General features: G+C 37.7%; 1 protein-coding gene across 1 annotated transcript in view; it reads right to left on the bottom strand.

Annotated features, from left to right (window-relative positions):
• Positions 1 to 16,490: 16,490 nt before the first annotated feature.
• The window catches only part of LOC140236274 (uncharacterized), a 96,227-nt gene continuing 86,607 nt past the window's right edge, over positions 16,491 to 26,110 (bottom strand). The window contains exons 11-14 of the mRNA XM_072316232.1: positions 20,802 to 20,984; positions 19,285 to 19,464; positions 18,436 to 18,504; positions 16,491 to 16,613 (exon numbers count right to left, since the gene is read on the bottom strand). Coding sequence (XP_072172333.1) covers positions 16,491 to 16,613; positions 18,436 to 18,504; positions 19,285 to 19,464; positions 20,802 to 20,984 — 555 coding nt within the window. The remainder of the gene's footprint in view (positions 16,614 to 18,435; positions 18,505 to 19,284; positions 19,465 to 20,801; positions 20,985 to 26,110) is intronic.

Here is a 26,110-nt window from a genome sequence, read left to right as displayed (position 1 = left end):
TCTGATATGATTCACAAAGAATAATTTGACTACACGTTTCGATGGTAATGTCCCAAAAGACTGTCAAGTAAACACAATTGCCATAATTTTCAAAAATGGCGACCGTCAAACACATCCCAAGCAATGCAATCTTCCGAGACAGACAAAACTCTTTTGTTGATTGAATGGAGGAAGTATTTGCCGTTCCTATATACAGCCGTTTGCTTGCTGATAATTATGTATGTGAGATCTTCATATTTTGCAGACTATGTGGGATACAGCATAATATTGTCACGGTTCATAGGAGACATAGTTGTTTGCTCGTATCGTGCATGAATGGCTTCGTACAATGCATGACGCAGACACGTTCATTTTCCGCGCCCAAAGGCAGACCTGAAACGTACATTTATTGAACATGAGTTCCACCCGTACAACTAGATTGCATGCAATCTTCAAATTAGTGCATGGCACTGCAACATCCATTGTAGTTATGATGGAAAAAGTGATGCCGGGTTAAAACGCTTACAATGAAAAGGTCATGAATACACAATATACTCCCACTGTGTACGGCTACCTGAATAAAGTGTTAAATAACGATGGTTCATTTGAAATCTACAGCACTGCTATGTGTCACTACTTCAGCGCACAATTTCCAGATTTCTTTAAAGGAAGTAATAACATTACACGATTTTATTGACACGCAATTCAAGTACCTTAAATGTGTCAGCTGGTTGTAAACTTACTGCTATGTACGGCACGCAGCACCGTGTTTTCGGCGTAATCCCGGGATGAACACCCTTAAAGAATGACACTTGGGAGGAGTGCACTGCATGATAAGACTTAATTTGTTTGAAAAACCTGTGTGTACCTTGTCTTGAAGAATTCGAGAAATAATGACATGTCATATAACAGGCATTTTGATACCAGGCATAAACGCACATATACGAATAATCTTACATTTATACACATGTTGATGCTGTCTTGGTTGTCCTTATTTGCAAACTTTAACACTGCTTAAGATGGTGTCTTTCGGTAAAAACGTTTTTTTTTTTTTCCTACTATGCTATCCACGCCTGAAGGAAATAATATTTTGGAGAAGAAAATGAACAACAACAATTTTGCAAAGAACAGATGACAACACAGTTCTGTGCAGGTGATGACGTTTGTATAATCTCCCAAAGAATTATCTTGAATGAACATAACCAATGGTGATAACATAATACAAATGTATCGTTAAAACAATCAATACTAGGTTTAAGATGGCATTGACACTAGCACTGATACTGAACCTAAAATTATCCAATAAGTATGATGTTAGAAAGCATTGTTATCATACTTTTCTTCGCTCTGCCTCTCTCGCCCCCCCCCCCCCCCTCTCTCTCTCTCTCTCTCCACAGCGGCCTAACACTACTATACGTTGTGTTTAAAAGGATTACAAGTCGCCATGTTCAGTTGGAGTTGGGGTAAAATGAATTGCCTTTTTAGTCAGAGAATGTCATACAATCTTACATATCATGCTAAACGAATTAAATGATAATAACATTAAATCCCGACAAGTTGCTTTTACCTCACATCGTTTTGATAGGAGCTCACCGAGTTGAACAGTAACTCGTGTTTATGGGGATTTATTTTTTGTTTCCAATGATACTTATTTTCCATATAAAGTAGTACAAGGTAATGTAATATAAACACACACACACACACACACACACACACACACACACGCATCGGTATATATATATATATATATATATATCGCATGTATACATGTATATATTATAACCTATACATTCAACGGTTACATGAGTAAAGAATTCCAACTCACACATAACAAAATGTAATCAAAGTACTGTTTTTTTTCCTTATGTTTCCTTAAATGAACTAAGTAAGCAAACTAAAATGATTTAATTTAATTGTACATGGAAGAAAGTAATCCACGAGAAAGCAAACTTGGAATTTTGTCATTTATTCATGGAGATTCATGGAGTATCTGAAGATCATTTAAGTACTCCATGTATCTAAAAAAAAAAATGACATGATGACGTCAGACAAAATAGACAGAGAGAAAAGATTACACAACCAGGACAAAAACAAAAACGAGGACGGTATGAAACAGGAAAGAAAAACCGAAGATAGGCATCAAAAAAGGAAACAAAAGAGAATGGTGTACAATAACGTTTTTGGTTTAATTAATCACTGTCAAAGGGCAAACCTGTCGCCAATTAATATACGAAGCACTGTAGGAGGAGGGGCAAAATAGGCAAGAGAACCGAATTATAATAATATGGAATTATGGAGCGATGAACGTGGTGAGCAATGCATACTTTCCAACAATCATTATTTTTGCTATTTGTTTTGCATAATATCTATGCAAGGGGAATGTGAAGATGAATTATTGAATCAATCAGGGCGTAGTTTTCTCTTTCTTCTTATTAAGAGTATTTTGATAATGGTCTTACGGCCACTGCAGCTACTGCAGCCGATAGAACAGATAACTGATAAGCACTGATAACATGTTGTGAATATAACAACTTAGAATTTAGATTTCATTTAATCATCGACCCTACAGTCATGTTATAAAAAGGCAACGGAAGTAAAGCTCTCTTATGGTAGATAATCATTACTCAGTAAAATTGTATTATTTTCATTTCACCATTGCAAATGAATTAGATAAGTTTTTTTTTTTTTTTCGGCGACTCTGAGAAAAAGAATTAAGTATGACGAACTAGAAAAAAAAAGTGAATGTCATCAAGTCTCATGAAGTGGGCTATCATGATTACTTCACCATGGCATTGATTGTCTTGGATTATTCCTTTGCCGAAATTACATCAGGAAAATGAAAATTGCACATGGACCACAACAATCACGAAAACAGGTTTGCAGCTGAATGTAATGTCTACAGGTAGGCAATGCGCCCTGTCTCATGTTTTTCATATCAACAGTGTAGAAGTGTCCCAGCAAAAACTGTGTGAAATTACAATGCACGAAATCAATGTCATGGCGTTTCCATCAGTGCAACAGCTATACATAGATGTATTTTGCACAGTATGGACTTTGAACTCAACAAAGATTTTGAATATAATACGTCAGTATTGAATCAGTTCCAGCAGCGTGCACATTATTGCCTTTTTTATGTCTAATCTTGTGTACAGATCCCCGTGTGTACTGTCAATGGTCACGTGATCACAGAACATGCACGAAGGAATGAAATAGTAGTTATTCGGGAACTTCAGTGAGATTAACGTTCAAAAGAGGGAACAGTCGATGGGCGATTGTGACAGAAATCACAATAATATTACAGAATTATGATTAAAATACGGATTCTGCATAGTTTCGTGCTTTCATGTAATGATAATTCCAGTCCCAGCGGCGCGTGGAAATGTTATAGAAACAGGGAATGAAGTGAATAAAATCAGCCGAATGCATGTTGTTATGTCATCGAAAGATTTCTCCGTGTTAGTGTAATCAATTTGATTATTTGCCATGCCATATCAGGTATAACAGCATAGTTTACGAAACTTGAATATAATGTTTTTAAGGGCTTTTTACACTTGTAAATTTTTGCTTAGCCCCGGACTATCGGTGGGGCTAAGGGGGGGCCTTAGCCCCACCGATAGTACGGGACTATCCTTAGCCCACTTTCTGTTTACACTCGTTTTTGCCAAAGTGGGCTAGCCCCACCGATAGTACGGTACTATCTGGCCCTGCAAAATAGCAGGGGTTAGCACCGCAATTGCGGTGCTAGCACCGCAATTGCGGTGCCAAGCAAGTGAGTGTAAACAGAACGAAAAAATAATCCTGGGCTAAGCGACGGAGACGAAGTGCGACCCTCACTGACCAATCAGAAACGAGGTAATCAAGTGCTGCCGGTGCGTGCGTGTACGTGTACAGTACACAGCGTAATTATGAATATTCATGTGGTTTGGAAAGTCCGGGGCTAAGAAAGACGAGTGTAAAAAGGTCAGTTTTCTCCTTAGCCCCGGACAAGAGATAGTACGGGACTAATTGGCGAGTGTAAAAAGCTGAAAAAATTGGTACGGGACTAACGATAGTCCTGGGTCAGAGAAAGTCCGGGGTTAAGAAACACAAGTGTAAAAAGCCCTTTATTGTATTATCGTCAATCATAAATACGCAGCTCGGTCAGTACACTATCATCCTTGTTGCAAAGTGTCCATGCACGGTCGAATAACACTATACGAGGTGGCGCCCTCCTGCATAAACGTATACCGAGTCTTTTTTTATTATTCATAGATGCATGTTACATCTCTTTCGAGTTACACGAAACATGAGTTATTGAGTAACATATTTTGTGTTTCTTTGAGAGCACAATGGGCATTGTCCATTGTCCACATTAAAGATAATATGGAGTTTTGGTACCTTTGTAAAGTTTCCCTGAGATTGCCTTGTCTTAGTTTGTGTTTCAGGTCAAAGTACATTTCATATAACTAACACTGTGAGACTTACTCGCCTCAAAGTGCTCTCATGTCTTAGTAATCATGCAATAATGGTTTCGGAATTATCGACGCTGTACAACGTCGATAAATACTAACGGCTCGTTCGAATCTTTATATAGCTCCCTCAACGATCATTCTGCGTGTAACTCGTGAGAACAGTCTCCCAACTGAAATTAAGCAGTGTGTCTCAATGTCTGCATTTAAGAGAAAATATAAAGAATCTATTGTAAAATCATATACGTGCAATAATGCATTCCTGCAATAATCCCCTTTATGCTAATATATGAAGTAGCTTCGTTTTGTCTTGTTTTGATTTGTTTTGTTTTGTTCTTTTATAGTATTGTGTCACAATTGTTACTTTTTACTAGAGAGAAGCCTTGACAGGCCAATGACCTTTGCTTCTTCCTCCACATCCTGTATTGCATATTATGATTGACATGTTGTCCTGTATTGTTCATTCTTTTTTTTTTACCAATTGTGCAAGTTGTGGAAATAAATAAAATGAAATGAAAAATGAAAGATGAAATTAATGTTCAATGTCTTCCTTCCTGTTACACACAACCGTAATCATAGAAAACCGTAGTAATGCGAGCTTACTAAGGATCTCTTCTTAGATCGGACAAAAAAAAAAAAAAAATATTCATTTTGAGATTAAACCAGATTTGTTACTGACATTCGGTGATACCTATCATGCACCCCCTCCCTTTCCTCCACATAATGATAAAATTCTTGCCCACAACACACACATGCACACACACAAACACACATGCTGACACACACATGCACACACAAACATACGCACAGTTGCTGTAAATGCAAAATGAAGTTTACACTGAATGAACATGCCGTGGAAACTCGTTACAAAGAACCGTAAAAAAAAAAAAAATCCCTTTTGTCATAATAAGGTCAATTCAGTCCCTCTACACGTTGTATCATTTTTGACCGCGCATCACAAAACCAACAAAGCTTTGTTAACCACGGATTTTGTGTAAAGACTCAAAAAAGGTGAAATGGGTGAAACTTGTCAGTATTGAGTTTTTCATATTGTCTGAAAGAGTAATTCTTCTTCTACATTATCCTAATAGTTTGGGTTCATTAAGTGATCTGGAAATCATGGGGTTTTTGCATTGTTTTTTATTTTCTTCTCTAGAACATTTTCGTTTTAATTAGCATGATTCTATGCGCCCTAGAATTCCCTTTTTATTTTTTTTTTTAACCCTGTACCTACTCTTCAATTTAACTCACATAACTTGGAATTTGTGCTACTGCTTGGATCTTTGGTATTAATCATGGATAGAATGGATAAATAGAGCATGCTGAATTTCAGCTTAATCTGATAATCACTGCACTGGTGTTGCTATCAAGTTTCAAGTCCTGTTTTGTTTTGTTTTGTTTCGTTTTGGTCCCATTCATTGTACAGGACACTGCCTATATTAAGATTAAGCGCTTGAATAGACCACATGCCTCAGAGCCTCTTTCGTTAGTGTACACACTTTTCCAGAGTATGTGCTTTCTTTCTAATACATAGACAGGTTAGGAGACTTCGCTTAAATTGAGTTATACATCATCATTCTAAAGCATGAAGTTTGCTCTTTTAATCATTTTTGTCGACTCAGAGTGCTGGTTTGTGATGCAAGCCACATTTGAAATAGCAATATAACAAGACATAAAAAGATTTGAACGAAAAAAAAAAAAAAAACCACAGTACTATTTCAGGTGGAAAGAACCTATTAAACGAAGTTTTGTTGTATTTTGTGAGGTCACTGACCTGGGAGCCTTTTGCAGAATAAATTCGGAATTTGTACACTACAGCAAATTAGCACAAATACGACAAAACTCCGGCAGCAATGTGCTGGGTATCAGAAAACGTATTTTATTATCAGAACATGTTATACACATTCAACATTTTCTCTGAAATTGCAATATTCAAGGAACTTGAATGGACAGAGGAAGTAAGGGTAGTATCTGAAACCTTATATACGCAGAGACTCCAACTCTCCCGTTTTCAACGGGAGATCTCCCGCCGAAAGCCCATTTTTGCAAAATCTCCCGTTCTCCCGTTTGAGATTTGATTTCTCCCGCCCTGGCTCTGTGTCTCCCGGTGGAAAGGATTTCTTACTTATTGCTATCGTATGTTGAAAAAATAAGCCTTAGATAGCACCAGAGAACATCTAGAACCCTAGAAACTTCGCGCTTCGCACACATCAACTTGGAGTCTCCCGTTTGCTAGGGGTTTCGGGCGGGAGAATCTCCAGATCAGAAGGTGCTTGGGGTTGGAGTCTCTGTATACGGAGTTAAAACTAATATGTGACAAAGCTCGTGTTTCTTACCGGAAGCAGACATGTAGCAGGCCCGTAGCCAGGGGGGAGGGGGGGGGGGGGGGGGGTGCGTCGGGTGCGTACGCACCCCCCCCCCCAAATTCTGAAAGGTCCACTTTTTCATAATAACGGTTTTTAGCAAGTCTCAAGATAACAATCCAAATAAATATAAAGACACATTATATGCTACGTAAATGTGGAAGAGTACGTTTAACAATGTTAAAAATAATTGTACGAAACCCTTTTGTTGTATGAACCATCGGATCGTCCCCATGGACACAAACACAAATGTTATGTATCAATTTGTGCGAGCTATTACATATTGAAAACTTTCGGTCATCTGCGAAGCCGCGCTTCCGCGCGAACGCTACAACACGTAAAACGGGTCAAAAATCGACGCATTTTTCCACAAAATCTGCCATAACTTTTAAACTGTTTAAGAAGCAAACTTGGGGCGCCCGGATTCTGAAAGTGGATACTTTAGGGATTATTTATGTGTATATATCTTCATTGTAACATTTGTAGCAGTGACGAAAATTAGATCAGAAAAGTACCTTATGAGTAGAATTGTCTATGGCGAACAGTCCAAATTTGACGAATTTGAGCATATTTTGCCGTCTTGCAATTCTTCCAGACGGGATATCTCGAGAACGGAAGATCGCACAAACTTGGGGCGCACGGTTTCAGAAAGTAGAGGTTCTGCCCATTTTTTGTGACATAAGAATCTTGTCCATTGGTTGAGCAGTTCAGACGCAAATTTGCAGTAAAGCTAGACTACCCATTCACAATTGCTGTCATAGGGAACGTGTACAATCCATACAGAACTATCACGTGACGAGACTACCAACGAAAATTTGAGCCGTTGACCTTCACTGTCTGCCGTTGTCAGCAGTGTGACAGTTCCATTGGTTCTCATTTTAAAGTGAGCCAAAACCTAAGAACATTCTCACTTATAATTTCCAAAGAGTATTATGCAGGCACGCAAACTCATTTTAGTTGTATTTCATTTAAATGTAATGGGTAAGAGGGTATGAGAGAGAATGGAAAGTGCTGAGCTATGAAGTAAAATGGTAAAGTAAAAAGTTTGTCAGATAGTATTACAAAAGCCTGAATATTGCAAGAGCTCCGGAGTAAAAACAGTCAGTGAAAAACCCTATGTATGATAGCATTGTGAGAGCGTTAGACTGCATTGTGACGCATCGTTATTTAATTTACATTCTTTATTTATATATTTTCATAAATATCTCAGGTAATGAGTCGGATTGGATTACAATTCTCACTTACAGCTTTGTAGAAGTCTGAGTCAACAGTATCACACAGTACTTCAAGACGTATTATAGTACAAACGATTTCTTGAGCCTGCACCGTTTCAGGCTCTGTTCTGGATACGGCGGTAGAAACTCATTCTTTTTTGTTGTTTATTTTATCATTATTTACTAATCTCTTTTCTAACTTACAGGTAGCGGATTTCTTTGCAGGCCAAATTCGGAAATGTAGTGTTGATTATTACTTATACATTTTCTCATGTTGTGACAGTTCTATTGGTTCTCATTTTAAAGTGAGCCAAAACCTAAGAACATTTTCACTTATAATTTCCAAAGAGTATTATGCAGGCACGCAAACTCATTTTAGTTGTATTTCATTTAAATGTAATGGGTAAGAGGGTATGAGAGAGAATGGAAAGTGCTGAGCTATGAAGTAAAATGGTAAAGTAAAAAGTTTGTCAGATAGTATTACAAAAGAAACTCATTCCTTTTTGTTTGTTTATTTTATCATTATTTACTTATCTCTCTTCTAACTTAAAGGTAGTGAATCTCTTTGCAGCCCAAATTCGAAAATGCCTAGAGACAGCTAGTAACCAAATATGCTACTATAATTTAATAAATAAGAAATAAACATTCCAGTATGTATCTTAGTGTGCACAGTAAGACAGATCAAATCAAATAGGAAAACATCTGAGCACTAAGCCTGAGGTCTGAATTTGCACTCAACTTCTTCCAATGGCTAACGGATGTTTGATTTTTGAATTTCACTGACTTCCAAATTTCACAAAGAAAACCTTCTTAGCATGATGGTTAATATGACATTTGACTGATATTGGAGATGTTTGCGAATCGGATCTACTACCTTTAATATTATTAAATCTAAAATGATTATTTGAAAGTTTGGAAATGCTGGAAATATCCTACCACAAGGAGGCAAAATATAAATGGTTCACATTTACAATTCATTTTGTTTTAAAAATTTTCTTAGTTATTTTCGTTTTTGACAAACTCGCATACCAACGGCTGATATACTGTATAGTAAAGTGAATGTTTCATCTTCCAAACAGCATCCAATGGGATGGAAAACTCCAACTGAAAGGTGGACACCGTGACCATACTCGCGAAAGAAAACGCGTAATAGGGGTCGTTTTTTCTTACGGATTAGATGGAAAGTGTGATGTACGAGCGTATATAAGCAAAGGGTATCAAAAAGGCCGAAATTTGGGAAAATGGTATATTGTTCAATCATGATGAAATATATACTTCTTTAGGGTGCAGGAAACATTTAAGGAATACTTGTTTTTAAGGCCCGAAAAAAATCATATGATCATTACTCGTTTAGGGGCCATTTTGAAAGTCCATGTATGAGCACGGTGTCCACCTTTTAATTGTCGCTACCCCTCACGGGACAGTATCAAAGGACCGTTTTGTTAATTAACGCAATCCCCCCTTCCTTTAAAAATCCTGGCTTCAGGCCTGCTAACGCGGGTATACAATAGAAAAAATAAAAGTTAAAACAACACCAGGAATATCACTATTCTCAATTTTGCGGCGCGCTACGCGCGCAGAGTCTCGAACACAATTAAACTTTGCAACTTCCTGGCAAAATGAGTTTTTACTATTTCCTAGATGAAATACCGTAACGCGATTGCATGCAACAGACAAAAATACAAATTTCCTCGAGACTTTAAAACGTCATTAAAACAGTCAAAATTCACAATTTGCGGCGCGCTTCGCGCGCAAATTCTTATACAACTTTTGTAGTTCGGTCGTCCAAAGAATATATATATATATATATATAATTGTGTGTGTGTGTGTGTGTGTGTGCGTGTGTGTGTGTGTGTGTGTGTGATCATTGGTATTGGTACCGAAGGTCCGTTTTTTTAGTGACCGCACCCCCCCTTGAAAAATCCTGGCTACGGGCCTGTGTAGGATACAACATAAGCAGAGGTCTTAGCCTTGTATTCATTTATGTGTGAAATGACAGAGTGAGAACTAGAGTGATTTATACTGTAGTCTTGCCAACAGTTATTCACCTAAACTTATAGCATTACTTATTCATAAAATATCAGAGCTTTTGTATATTTGCTGAAGTGTTATCTTGTGACCAGCAACACATAAATAGAAACAAGCGCAGGCTATCGTCCAACCTAAACTCTTATCATCTGGTACATTGAAAAACAGTAGCACAAATGTTCATTTTCTCGCCTCAGAGTAGCGGAAGTGAGACCCTGATAATCCCATCGTCGTTTTCGTTGTCGTCAAAAAATTTGTTGTACTCCCGATGAATTTTCATACCTTTGAGCAGTACCTCCGAATGCACACCAGGTCATAATAGTAATGTTCACTATTGTTGAAGTCCGCTAAGGATAAAAGTCAAAAGGTTAGCGACCTTTCCCTCGTAAGCACTGTACTCATAATACTGTTGTGTACTCTCAATAGCCTGCCACAGCGTTGAGCTATGAACTCCAAATTCACACACAACAAAAAGTCGGGTGTTAAAAATTAGACATCGAACTTGTGTTAAATTCTCGGCTCGCATGTGGTGTTTAAATTAACCCGTTCCATACGGGAACCTGGTGGCCTGTGTACTAGGTCTATGGGGATTTCAGAATTCAGTATTGAACGGGTTAACACAACCTGGTGTCACTCCATTATATACATTATCGTTATTTTTTGTTGTAGATACGTACTTAGTTACTGTTCTTTTTGTTGATTTTGTACATCAACATGGCGAACAAGAACTTTCCGATAAAGTACTCGATTTAAAAAAAAAAGAAGAATGTGAACAAATTTGCCACCACAGTAGCACCAGTTGGAGTGGTTTTAATCGACACTTGGCTGATGTTATACTTTCACCATCAACACCAGAGGTATTAGAACATCACCATATACATGTGGCCATTGTTGAATAAACACCATCGCAGTGTCAAAAATATCACCAGCTCTACAGTGTCAAGCTAACACCAGTAGCTAGTGCCACGTAAAAACTTTTAAACACTTTTAAAAGTTTTTCAACACCATCAAAACGTACTTTCTTCACCTGCCGCAGTGGTCCACCTCTATTGACACTTGATCGTTTGTTAAATTTAACACCCATCGCTTTTAATGTAGCACCGATCCTTTTGCAGTGCACCAAAGGTATATCAACTTTAAATATAAGTCATGATCGAATGCTAGTGTTAATTACGATCGACGACAAGGTGAAAGGTAAAAAGTCATTAAAAATTGCACACACACAAAAAAAAAAAACACACCAGTGCCAACAAAGATGACAATATTACGGTATGCTCTTTTTTTCATATATACATATGTATAACAATATGTTATACATAAAGTTACTCGACTTTTCACAATACTTGCCCTCCCTACACAAGTAAAATTGTGTATATCTATCGTTTGAACCTCGAAAGCTGAGTAGGCTTAGAAACCACTATACTACTAGTAAGCCACGACAGCATGCAACATCAGGTATCGTACATAAATGAAGGAAAATAGCTCAGGAAATGATAAGACTGCGATTCTATTCATAGAAATTAAATCATGCAAACAGTCGCTAAATTATTGCTGAAGGATGACAAGGCGAGCAACGAGTTATTATTGAAAGTCAGTTGGATCTTACTAGTGGAGATGGAATCCTCCTCTTCCACTTAGTAAATTGCATCAGGTTCAAATATACATTATTTCATACATTCTATAGGCTTTAGTGGTGAGCAATTTCGAGCAGATCATGATGGCTCGATCGGATTGAATAGATTCGAATTGAATTTGCTCTCCTATGGGAGTGTTAAATCACTCTGAAAGAAGAGAGCCCAACCCCGAAGCTGGACCAGAAATCATCAACATTGAGGTTATCCTTGTTACCTTCAAAAAAAAAAAGGATGTTTACTTAACTGTGTCATTACGCGGCATAGCAAAAATCATTACAACATGAAGTATAATATACAAAAGGCGACAATGCCACCGTACTAATGCGGTATCTAAGAGCTGTGAGGTAAAACTGTCACATTTACAGCAAATTTGTCTCACCACAACAATGTTCACCTTCTGAACACACGGTAGCCCTTCATATCGAAACACAGTCTGAAGCAGCAATAATGTTATCATATTCTTTTTTCATGCACATGCAGCTCTATTACAAACTGCCTGAAACCGTCAATATGTCTTGCAACGAAATCAATCATACCACACTAAATATAATTATTTGTTCGATTTTTTCATTATTATTATTATATGAATACAATATGTCCGGGTGTCACTGGAGGACTTTAGTCAGGTATGCCTAGATCGTAGACAATGAAATATATTCCCGGTCCCATGTGCCAAACAAATGCTGTTCCTAAGATCCTACAATTGTATGTGAAATGTGATGTATAATCGTTGTGTTCTGCCCTCGTTCTTTAAGGTCTCCAGCGAGTATTACATTTTTTTTTCGTTCATTTTTAACACAAAATTCATTTCTTCAACAATAATTCAAATATCTGTTTTCAGTTGAAGTTACAATACTGTACAACACCATCAACAACAACATCAACAACAAAGAATCCAGAGTCAATAATGAATTGAGTCCGTAATAATTTTCCTACAACTTTGGAGTAATATTGGCATCGCAATTACATATTTCGTAAAAGACATTTATTAGAGTTAATCTACAAAAAAGTTTTAGGATGGAGTGAGTGCAGGATACGTGCGTACGTACTGTATTCAGGGACAGCAATGTTTTTCGTATTAAGTGCAGTGCATATTGGTCTTCATCCAAACAAGTTGTTATTCTTCACAATGTAATAATTAAGAACGTTATGTGTGTGTGTGTGTGTGTGTGTGCTTGTGTGTGTGTGTGGTTGGGTGTGTCTGGATCTGTTTTTCTGTCTGTCTATATCTGTGTCGTGTAGAAGCATAAAACTTAATTTTTGAAATAAATAAATATTAAAAAAACAACAACAACGGATGGATTGCAGTTCTCCACCCCTGACAGCATAACAAATCTGGGTCCCGTTGCATAAAACGTTTTTAGCAACCTCAAAAAAATTCAGGTTGGGACTTGCCCGACCAGAATTTCTTAAGGTTGCTAACATAAGAATGTACAATCCGTTGCATAAAAACTCTGGTTGGGAGCTTCCAACCGGAATTTTGTGATTTCAACCGGAAAAAAAAAAAAAAAAAATCCGGTTGGAGTTTCATGCAACAGGCCCCTGGTCGTCCATGTGGTCTATACAAGGCATAATCATGTCATTACTATAATTCAACATATGAAATTCAATATATTATGTACATAAATCAAAGTAAGAGCAATCACAGAAATACGTTCTAAAAGACTATGAGACATGAGTCCCACATGTACATGAGAAGTATATTACAGATGCCTTCATACATAATCAAAGCGATATGCATTCCTATTCATACAATTATGATTATCACTGACACTATTTACATAAACTACACAAACAATCCAAATCAACATACATGTAGTTAACGACATATTTATAATTCATGATACCAATCTTTCCTATGATATAGGAGCTGAAATAATAAAACAAAGAAATAGCTTGCTATACTCCCTACTCACTCATAGTGTGCATATTGTTATTTTTCAGTATACAACTGTACTTGTATTCTTGTTATCTGTATCCTGAAGCCCATAAATCAATTTTTTTTTTACTCAAATACAAAGTATTTTAAAACAAAACATCAAAAAGAGGGAAGAACAACACAGGTGGAGAAAGCACATGAAACAGAGTTGTTCCTACAAGACTAATCAACAACGGTCGTGTTGACTTGATCGGATTGATTAGATTTGAATTGAGTTTGCAGTCCTATAGGAGTGTTACTGAGCCCAATGAGCCCAACCCCGAAGCTAGACCGGTACCACAACAAAATGGAAGGCATCCATGTGGCCTTCAAGAACAGAAAGGGTGTCCACTCAACTGTATCATTAGTGTAAGTTAACGCGGAATAGATCAGATGTTCAAAAGTCATTACGACATGAATTATAATCTACAGAGGGCGGTAATCTCACCGTATAAATGCGGTATCCACGAGATGTGAAGTAAACCTGTCACATTGTAATGCGAAATTGTCTCACCAGAACAATGTACACCTTTTGAACACACTATAGCCTTACACATCGAAAGACGGTCTAAAGCAGCAATAGTGTTATCATATTTTTTTCATGATTATGCAGTTCTATTTCAAACTGCCTGAAACCGTCAATATGTCATTTGAGGACTTTTGTCAGGTATGACTAGAGTGTAAACAATTAGACACATTCCCGGTTCTACGTGCCAGAATGATATTGTGCTGAAGCTCCTATGTGCAATATAATACAGCAAAGTGGTGTTATGCCCTCGTTCTTCAACGTCTCCGGCGAGTATTACAAGTTTTATTTTTCTATTTCCTTTTATTAACACAAAATTACTCTCTTCAAGAGTAATTCGAATTTCTCTTTTCAGTTGAAGTTACAATACAACTGTAAAAAAAAAAAAAAATCATCAAGAGTCAATATGAAATAATTTTGTACAAACTTTCCTACAACTTTGGATTAATATAGGCATCGCAATCACATATTTCGTAAAAGAAATTCTTAGAGTTAATATATGTGACCGTGCACCTCAAAACGAACATAAAGTCGCACATACTGATTTTGCGTGAGGACTGAAAATAAGTGAAATGGGTCAACCTACCTGAGCTTGACTTTTTCATATTTTCTGAAAGAGCAGGTCTTCTTTTACATTATGGTAAATTTTGGTACCATACAACGGGCAGGAAGGTGTGTTTTTTAGCAGTTTTATCTCAAACATTTTTGGTAGAATAGTGTGATTAGGTGTGTCTTTAGAATCCCTTTTTCATTTCTGAAAAAAACCTTGTCCACACTCTTCACTTACAACTCTGATAACTTTTGAAAGGATAGGGCTACTGCTTTGAAAATTGGCATTGATTATGGACAGAATGAGTTAATGAGGCATGCTTAATTTCAGTTTAATCTGATAATCCCTTCATTGTAGTTACTCTGGTGGTTTACTTCCTGTTTTTTTGTCCCATTCATCACACAGCCAGCACGGTTTGGTAAAGATTAAGCGCTTGAATAGACATTGTACTTCAGAGCCTCTTTTCTCAGTTCACGCTTTTCCTGAGTTTGTGCTTTCTTTCCAATATTTAGATAGGTTAGGAGAGTCCATTTGAGTTGAGTTATATATCATTTTAAAGCTTAAAGTCTGCTCTTTCAGAATATAGTCTTAACTAAAAAATCATGTCTGGCGACTTTTTGTTTGTTTTGAGGTGCATTGTCACATATAGGTTTTACGACGGAGTGAGTATATACATTATACATGTTGATCTACTTGTGTAATGTATTCGGGGAAAGCAATGGGAATCTTAGTAAATTCATAATGGTCGTCATACAAACAAGTTACTATTCTTCACAATGCAATAGTTAAGAACGTTGTCATTTATGTGTGTATGTGTATATATATATATGTGTGGGTGTGTGTGTGTATGTGTGTGTGTGTATGTGTGTGTCAGCATGACAAATCTTGTTGTGCCTGGGCCCACATAGGGTATTATCATCTCATTATTACTATTCAACGTATAAAAATCAAAATATTCTGTACATCAACCAATGTAAGAGCAATTACATAGATAGTTCATAAGAGACTACGTACAGTAGAAGTATATTAAAGACGTTCTCATGCACAATTAAAGTGATATCCATTCCTATTCATACAATTATTATTTCACTGTGAACTACACTAAAAATTGAACACATGATACATATATAGTTAATGACATGTATAGAGAGCATAATACAATTTTTCCTGTATGAGCTGAAAGAATAAAACAAATAAACTGCTCGCTATACATGCTACTCACTCAGAGAGTGTGTATTGTTATTTTTTTCAGTATATTATACTTGTACTCTTGCTAACTGTATCCTGCGATGAGAAGTCCGTTAATCATTATTTTCGACTCAAATGCAAATTGTACAAACACAATTATAATGAAGAGAAAAACAATTAAGACAAGTGGAGAAAACGCATGAAATAGATGTTTCTTCAAGACTGGCCAACAAGGTTTGTCATTCAGCCATGATGACATCTTAACAAGGTGCTATCACGTGTCAGCAGTGTCTCCAGCTCGTAGTCTTTGCGTGTTTTTCAACTTTCAGCAGTACATAGGAGTACGTCTCCGTTGAATTAGTATAGAGCTCTCACATTTCTGTTGTTAATGTTTCAACTCACTGAGGCTCTCTCTCTATAAAAAAAAACAAAAAACAAAACAAAACTGATGTGGGGTTGTTAAGTGCGTAGGTTCCTTATTAGATTTTGTTTTCATGCAATCCCATAGCATAGACACTAATGTCCTTCCTCGCTTTGTTCCTGACTCTTGGTTCAATGTCTTTCTTCTTCGGGACCACCCTCCCCCCCCCCCCCTCCCTCATTTGGTCTTGGTTTATCATTCTCCAAAGACAGACCATGGAGCTACTCCAATAGTAGCTCCATGGACAGATCACGGCAGACCACTTGGTGGAAGATGGCACGCTTCATTGCCTGGAAGGTGGATGGATTGCCCTCTGCAACCTCACCCCTGCTGCCAGGTCCTGGCTGAAAGACGAAGCCTTTTAATAGTAATACCGCATAGGACAAAAGAGGACATATTAGAAAGACAATAAGTAAGAAGATGATTCCAAAGAACATTGAGTCCCCTCTTTTTATGATGTTTAGCCTTGGTTTGTTCCCCTCTCCTGCATTGATTTCTTTATCTTGCTTGTTCCCTTCTTCCTCTTGCACGTGTCCTTTCTTGTCCTGGTCCTCTCAAGAAACCAACTCGTCGAAGAGTAATATAATAGTTATTAATAGTAACTAATAGTATCATGCTTCCTTAGTTGTTTCAGATTCGTCCGGAGCTTGGAAGTTTTCTTGCCCAGAACCTTGGTCTGGGGAAAAAGACGATCAATCCAAAGGACATATTTAGGTTCATTGAAGAAAATTGTAATCAGTGACATACGGTTTTAGTCTGGGCCATTACATACATGTATACAACGCGTGGTTAGCGAACCCTTAGGGCGCGTCCACACCGAGCACCGGCGGTACGAGCAACGGGCCGTTTTTTGTTTTGTTTTTGTTTTTTGTTTTTTTTTTGTTTTTTTGTTTTTTGTTTTTTGTTCTTTTTTTCCTAATATGGTCCCCAAAAAACAAACCAAACAAAACAAAGCAAAAAAAAAAATGAAAGAATTTCGCAACATGCCTATGACCAAATCATGAACAACAAAACAAACAGTAGTATATCAATGCTGTAACAAAATTATTAGTGGGGAAGTGATAATGTAACAGAACCAGACATGGTTCCTTTTTGGCACACCATTGCAAAAACCAGGCCCGTTGCCCGCACCGTGCTCGGTGTAAGCGGGCCTTCATCCTTGTCATTGGTGTTCATTCAATAGAAAGTATTGCGGCGACATCCGAACAAGTTTATCGCCAGAGCACTTACGCACTGCATTTTACGCGAATATGCGACGTTGCATAATTGTCGCTCGAAACAATTGATCCTTGACGACGTAATTATGCTGCCTACAAATTCTAAAATTAAAGTTACTATCCTCGTTTGTGGGAATCTGACAGCACCTCAGACATTAGATGACTAACTTCATCTTCACCATGTCCAGGCAGCAACGTACGCCGCAAGCTCGCGAAGGGTGAATTGTTTGCGCGACGACATGTAAGGCGCGTTGATATCAATGCTTCCCGATAGCCTACCATGCCTACGTCTTACCCGAAAACAGAGATGAGTGGTTAAAAACAAATCATCAAGCATTAGGTCTACTTTTGAGACATTTATCACACCCAAACCCCTAATGTGCATTTTTTTTTATCTTTCACTTCATATCAAATTGCTTATTATGTTGGAATTGGAAATATTTCTTTAAGTTTAGTTGGTTTATGATTGCTTTGTTTTGGTTTGGTTAGTTTGTCGATGTTGTTGTTTTTTTTGTCGCTAAAATTACCGACATTACCTCGGAATTAAATACATGTACGTATCAATATGTGATACTACTTAAAGACCCTATCGTATAAGATCAAAGTGTAAAGCACAGTGCTGATGTCCTTTAACTTGATTCTACATTCTTCGCAGCAGATCAATTCTACCTCCCTCTTGTTTCTCCTCACTGTTCACTATTACGTACTGCTGAATAAGATTGAACTGGATTAAGATAAGACGTCAAACTCTTGAAAGAATTTCCCATAGTAAATCTCTTCGATGTTCTTCTTGTGACTTTTTTTCTGCTTCCATCCAGATGTCCCACTAAGGCAATGCTAGGCCATCAATAACTACACTTCATGAATATCACATATGATTATTGATAATCTCATAATTGAGAGACCAACAGAATGAGAAAAAGGAAAAAGCTATTAACAAAATATATACCTGTATGACTCCTCGATTATCACTCAGGAAATATCTTAATGGCTGGCCATGTATGGTGATGCACCCCACCTGTAACATGATGAAGATAATCAAAAGGACACATCGTTATCACTATTAACCGATTCTTATTTCTCTGAAAGAAATGGATTCATAGCAACATAGCTTGTATCATATTGGTTGGGTTTCCTTGTTAATAAGGAATGGCGCAACCACCTCCACTGCAGAAAATATCATTTATCATTTCAACAGTTTTCTTGTCAAAAGACCTGATTCAAAGTACGGCTACATTAGTTACGTTCAGACAAAAGACCTTAACCTCGAGGATAGGAAACCTCGATGTTAACCTTGTAGTTAGGGAATGTGAAGACGTACTCGTAGTTAGCTAACCTCGGGGTTAGCTCGATGTTAAGAGCCACGAGAAATCTTATGGATATCGCTTTAACCACGAGTCCCGGGCATGCCGGCTGTCTGGACACAAAAATCAACGCACTCAAAGGGGCAGGTATTTAACCTCGTAGTGTGGACGCACGTCGAAGTTAACCTCTAGTTTAGGGCTTGTCATCTGAACGTAATTATTGTCGAATGGGCAATGATAAAAATTAATGTGATTTATAATGATAATGCTTCAAATAATTATGATGTTTTTATTTTGAATTATCTTGTGTGATGAATGATATCACTGCGCCAGACAAAATATTATCTGAAAACATCATTGCCCCCTCAACGGCTTCACTTTCTGCAATAAATTGTAGTATCACCTCCAAGACAGTTGTGATATACTCCCCTCCCGTCCCTTCCCCTCCCTCACATTGAACAAATAGAGAGCAGATTAAAATAACTGATTCTTACTTTACAGCGAGAAGCCTGTGAGGAAATTGTCGTGAAGAATGTCTCTGGCAGTTCAAACATGTTGAGTTTGGCACATGTAAGATTGGGCAGACGACAAAGGATTTCAGCCAAGTTTGCTGCTCCTGACTCTGAGACTAAGATGGGGTACGGTTCGGAAGGTGTCAAAGAAAGTTCGCTGATCTGTAAAAGAAATAAAAACAAAAACAGAAAACTACAAACGACGCATTGGCGACTGGTATGCCTCCGCAATATCGCATGGTTCTCCAAATAGGTCTAAATAACATCTTGGCAATTTGAGACGGTAATTGACTGGCAAAAAAAGAAAATGAAATGAAAGGACATGACAAGACTGTCACGAATGTTTTGAGAGTTTACTTTCCTTGACCTAGGTCCCATTTCTGTTTCATTTTTTTTTTCAATGAAATGAAATGTTATAAAAAACATATCTTTGTTCTTACACAAATTCAAAACGGTCAATTTATTTCAAAAAATGCATACTTTATATGAAGCTAATAATTATTCAAAATAATTGCGTTAATGGAAAAGAGGGACCTACGTAAATAAAAAAAAAACAAAAACAAAAACACACACTTGTACAAATGAGGGCCAGTCAGTACATTGAACTGATATTACAATTTCATTGGATGGATAAATTGGTTCAGAGATCAACTTGTTGGGAATACGTTTCAGCATTTTAATCCTCGATACCTGACATTTGACTGCATGACATCAAAATTCCCCAGAAAATCATTGACAGACAGTATTATTTAGAACGATTCTAAGAGGCGTTTTGTGTATTATGGACCTCTATCAGCATGGGCAGCGCCATTATTGCGGTGTTCACGTCTGCCCCCCCCCCCCCCCCATGCACGCGCACGGACAGTCGCAATGCATCCCCGCGCGTGTGCAGTACTGTCTGCTCAGCTGTGTCTGCTGCCCTGGGGGTGGGCAGAAGGGGGGGGGGGGGGGGCTGGGGGGTAGGCGGGGACACCGCAGCGAGACCTAATGGCTGCGCCGTGTAACCGCAACTTGTCTGCTGCCCTCAACGAACCCGAATCGGTCTATATGTATACGGACTAAATTTTATGAGGATACCTTGAACCATTTCTGAAGTATGGAGAAAAAAAAATATATATTTTCACTTGACTTTCCACCTTTAAACTCATGATCCCTGGTAATACATGTAAACACAAAGTTTAATACTAAGAAAAATTAATACATTCAGCCATTGTTTAAATACTGGGAAAAGTTGATTTCTAAGACCTTGACATTGACCTTTAACCTTGAGCAAAATTTGACAGGCAAATCTTCATCCACTCATACACACATCATGCAAAGTTTCATTAGCATGCCTCAAATGATTATCAAGTTAGGCCGTCCACAAATTAAGTTGACTTATTAAAGTTTAAGTTAACAAGTTGCTCCCTCAGTTACCGTTGTTGTCTACATGTTTAAAGCCTACCACACTTCCAACAGCAAATGACACATTACATAATGCACAGCAAAAGATTACATACCTGGCATGATGATGCAGAGGTGACGGCTGTTGAGAGGAAACCATCAGGCAAGTAGGGACATGTCAGACTGAAGCTCGAAAGACGTGGCATATGAAATACCCATTTGGCCAAGTCATCTCCCATCGAGGACTGATATTGGGAATCATCCTGAATGCTCGTAAAAATCAAGTGCAGATCTTGAATCTGCAGAGCAGATGAGTCAAAGTATTGATAAACTAGAAATGTCGCTCTGGCGACTGGTATGCCTCCGCCATAATGCATGATTTTCCCAATAGGTCTAGATAGTACATGTGGACAATGTGTGATTACATTTTCACAAAATTGGCAAAATATTGAAATGACAAGTTTGTCACAAATGTGTTGAATGTTCACCTTCCTTGACCTAGGCTTAATTGGATGAATAGGAGAGCATGTATCTAGGGATTTAAGGACTTTAACTTGACTTTGACCCATTCATACATTTAGGCATTGAGTAATTTTCAAGGTACAGGTGTGGAGAAAAAGTGCAATTTCTGAATTGAATAGTAAATTGTTACCATTTTCATCTGGCCCTTGACCCTAAAATTCATAAGATAATCACTTTCAGGTAGAACATACATAATATGTACTAAGTTTCAAGATAACTTGAGCCACTTCCGAGATATGGAGGAAAAAGTTAGTTCAGCACTTTCACTTGATCTTTGACCTTTTGACCTTTGAGGCAAAAAAAGAAGAAAAAAAAACTTCAAGAGAATTTCTATTAGGTTACACATGCATACACCAAGTGTTAAAAAAAATAACCCTGCTGGCATTGCATAAATATGAAGGAAATAGTAACATTTTGAAGTGTTGCACTTGACCTTTGACCCCTGACCTTTGACCCCATGAACTCTACATTCTCTAGATAATCACTTCCAGTCAGTACATGTATATACTATATTCCATAAAGATACCTTGAACAATTTTCCAGGGTATGGAGAAAAAAAAGAAGTTTTAATATTCTTACTTGACCTTTTGACCTTTGACCTTTGCCCTCATGACCCAAACTTTCACCAGAGAATCTTAATTGGGTAATACTTGTATACACTAAGTTTCAAGAAAATATCTTCAGGCATTCAATAGATATGGTGGAAATAGTGAAATTTTATGTATTTGACCCTGACCTTTTGACCTTTGACCTTTGACCTCATGACCCAAACTTTCACCAGAGAATCTCAATTGGGTAATACATGCATACACTAAGTTTCAAGAAAATATCTTCAGGCATTCAATAGATATGGTGGAAATAGTGAAATTTGATGTATTTGACCCTGACCTTTTGACCTTTGACATCATGACCCAAACTTTCTTTTCACCAGAGAATCTTAATCGGGTAATACATGTATACACTAAGTTTCAAGAAAATATCTTCAGGCATTCAATAGATATGGTGGAAATAGTGAAATTCTAAGTATTTGACCTTGACCTTTTGACCTTTGACCTTGAGCATGTGCACCCAAAAGTTGATAGGCACAACTTCACCCCCTAATACACATACATGCCAAGTTTCATTAGGATACCTCAACAGGTTTTGATAGTTACCTTGTCCACAAAATTCATTACGGACGGACGGAAGGACGGACGGACGGACGGAAGGACGGACGGACGGACGGAAGAACGGACGGACGGAAGGACGGACGGACGGACAACCCGAAAACATAATGCCTCCGGCACCACTTCGTGGCGGAGGCATAAAAAGTGGCAAATAAGTATAATCATATGATAATGGCGAGAATGCAAAATTAACATATGAAGAACTCCAAAGCGTTAAATATATGAAGAGTTTGTTTGCAAAAACCGATAAGTCCATGTGTGAACATCTTTAATTACGGTGTCTGTCATAATGTACAAAATAATACCTTTTAAATGATATATCTGTTATTACATATAAAGGAACATTTTTGAAGTTGTGATCAAAAGAAGCAAACATTTTTCTTATTATTCTCTTTATTTTTCTTGACCTTCAATCGCAAATATCTCCATTTGGCAAGTATGGACTTATCGGTTTTTGCAAACAAACTCTTCATATCATTATCAATGGATTTAGTGCCTTTAGGAAGCAAGCTCGTCATATATGAAGAAACCAACATTAACCAAGACAAATGTTGAAGCCTGAATCATGTTTTATACATGTATTCCTCGCAATGATCAACGATCCACTCCAGCAGACACCTTTAGAAGAGCATTGGAAATGCGTAGATGACGTGACCATTGCTGAGAATAAGAAATTCAACTCTGCAAGTGTTGTCCCGGACACACTCAAGGAACTCAGCAAGTGGTGTGCCGAAGCGGAGATGAAACTTAACCCTTCGAAATGTAAAGTGATGCCTGTCGCGTTCACCAAAACACCACTCCCACCCATCAAGCTTAAGCTGAACGACAATGTATTGGAAGAAAATGATAAACAAGGTCAAGCTCCTTGGTGTTCCTATTCAAAGCAATCTTCGTTAGTATTTGCATGTCGACGACATTGTCAAGCGAGCTGCAAGGAAGCTCTACGTATACTAGTACTCCGCGTTATGAAACGATACAGGGCGCCATCTGGAGACATACTAGCCATCTTCACTATAGTCGGGTTCCTTATGTAATTTCGCCGGATTTTTTTGGAGAGTATCAAAATTATACATTTTTGGAAAGGTTATTGCATAAGCAATCAGGAAAACAATGTTTCCATTTGCGCCGATACCTATTTGGCAGCCATCTTGGATTTTTCCAAAATGGCCGCCGTAAAACATGTTTTCTTCAATAAATCGGCTTCTAAATAACCCAGAAATTTGATTTTGACAGCAAAACTACCATTTTCAGGGCCGAGAAATCCAATGGTAGCAAAATGGATAAGCTGAATTTAACAATAACCTCACATAACTGACATTTTCAATTTTATCAATCGTTTTACAAGTGACCAGACATAAACATTGCAATAAGCTATATAGTGTCCATGGCTGTGGGACCAATATGATCATCATAAGAGAAATGGATTTATAATGTCTTAGGCATCTAAGAAGAATTCGAATGGCAGAGGAAACCACATTGAAAAAAAGAATCAGATTCAACTCTGAACTTGCCAGACTGACATTTCCAATTTCATTGTCTGTACAGATGTATTAAGTAATCAGATATAAATGTTCCACTACCCCAAATCGGTCCAGGCGTTTTAGGCTGTGCTACAACTGCCCCCCCCCCCCCCCCCCAATTCTTGGCCATCAGTAGCATGATCGCGAAGAAATTGGGCATGCATGACACCAGTAATCTACACGAATGTGTCATAAAATTTTTTTAAACAATAAATTGTTAGTCTTTGATTATTAATTAATTATGCAAATTAAGCCAAAAATCATATTTAGGTCTGATTAGATAATTGAGAGTCTACTTTTTGGTTCGTAAATCTGTTGTAGCATATTCAACAATTGTACATCATAACAAATTTCTAAAAGTCATTTAATTTCTAATGTATTTTATTATTTTTTGGTTTTCTTATGTAATTTATATTTGTTTTTGTCTTTTGTTTTTCTTTTTTATTGCAAATTGACACTGACCATTTTTCTAAAGTAATCAGCATAAAATTGATAATCAAGGTGATTAATTGTATAGGGTTTTATAAGTTGTGTCTAACCAAAGAACAAGCATGGTCCTCCTGACAGAATTGGTTTAATCTCTGCGGCAGCCAACTTTCTTCCCATTTTATCTCAATCATTGTCATCGTCAGTTTCATTTTTGGTCTAAATACCCTCATTATTTTGACACTCGCTGCTGCCTCGGCACAGAAACAGAATGGTTTAAAAATCTTTGCTGTAGATTCAACCATAAACTGACATGTTCTATTTTATTAACTGTTCTACAAGTAATCAGACTTACATGTCCATTTTGGTAGTTAGTGTCCATTACAAACCAATATACCCCTATAATGTCAAATATTGGTGTATTCTTTAAAACAACAACTTTCTCCACATTATCATAATCTCCATTATCGCCACCCTTCAGTCCATGCATAAATTGCGCTTGCTTGTTCTTACTATTGTGACACTCAATGTCGCACCAGCAAAGACATCCAGGGGAAACAAAAAGTAAGCTAGATTCAACCATAAACTCACTTGAATTATGTCTTCCGGTTCATTGATTATTGTACAAATCATACGAAAATGTTCCACCGAGGAGAAAACATGCTCTCCATGATAGAAATTGTTTAAATCTTAGAGGACACCATTTTTTTATATCAAAAAGAAATCCAGTGGTAAAAGCTGATAGCCATACTGCAGAGGACCAGCAATGCTGATGGGTCCTCTCACTCTGGATTGGGTATGGACTCTTAGGATAATGATGTCTCAGAGCTCCAAGGGTGGGAGATTGCTTGTCGATTTCTCCCCAATTCTTGCAGAAGAGATGCCATCACAGTTCCGAGATAGTCCTGATGTAGATGCATTTGAGTTAGTAAGCTGCACAGACAAAGCTTGTAGCCAGCAACCCAATTTCAGTCCCGTCATTCCCTGTGAAAAGCTTCTACAGAGAACTGATTACATCTCTTCTGCCCTCATATAAACTTGCAGCCAGGTTGCTATTCTTAACATATTCCAGTGTTGTCAACACAAGTGAACGCATAGAAGATTGGCCCTGCTCTCCAAGGTTCTATATCCCTAACCCAGAGGACATGAATATGGACGTGTTCTTCAACAGGTTACATGAGCTCGAAGTTTGCTAGTAATAAACACCAGTGACTATATTTGCTATGACTTTCAGAACACTAACAGTGTGCAAGAATCTTCTGTTGATTGATTGAGGCACACTTAATCAGAAGACGAAGGGAAGAAGAAGAAGAAGGAGGAGGATGAGGAGGAGGATGAGGACATTCTGTGTCTGTAGAGAAGAAAACCTCTGCATTTAATGAGTTTCGCTGTGATGCTAGGACAGCATGGAAGATCAACAGTGTGTCTATACCTTTACATAATTCTTATCCTAGAAAATAAGTCTTATGTTGCTCCTGGTATGCACTGTTTATGTGTATAGTACTCTAGAGTCTGGAAGCAAGATTGTTGGTCAGGGACCCTGTGGAAGAACAGACATATTTTGAAAATATGACTGAGCAGGCAATCCCCCGTTTCTTCTGTGTGTATATATGCAATGTGTATGCAACTTGTAATGTGTGTATTTTTATATGAAGACGGAAATAAAAAACAAACAAACAAACAGGTCAGCCTTTGACTTGCTTTGTAAAAGGAATCTGCTTGTTGGAATATTTTGTGTCATCTCTGACCTGGTACTGGATTGATCAGCATTTCTAGTTGCAGAGACAAAAC

Source organism: Diadema setosum, chromosome 12 (assembly GCF_964275005.1).
Source record: "Diadema setosum chromosome 12, eeDiaSeto1, whole genome shotgun sequence".
Classification (NCBI taxonomy): domain Eukaryota; kingdom Metazoa; phylum Echinodermata; class Echinoidea; order Diadematoida; family Diadematidae; genus Diadema; species Diadema setosum.
This window is presented reverse-complemented; position numbering and strand designations above follow the sequence as displayed.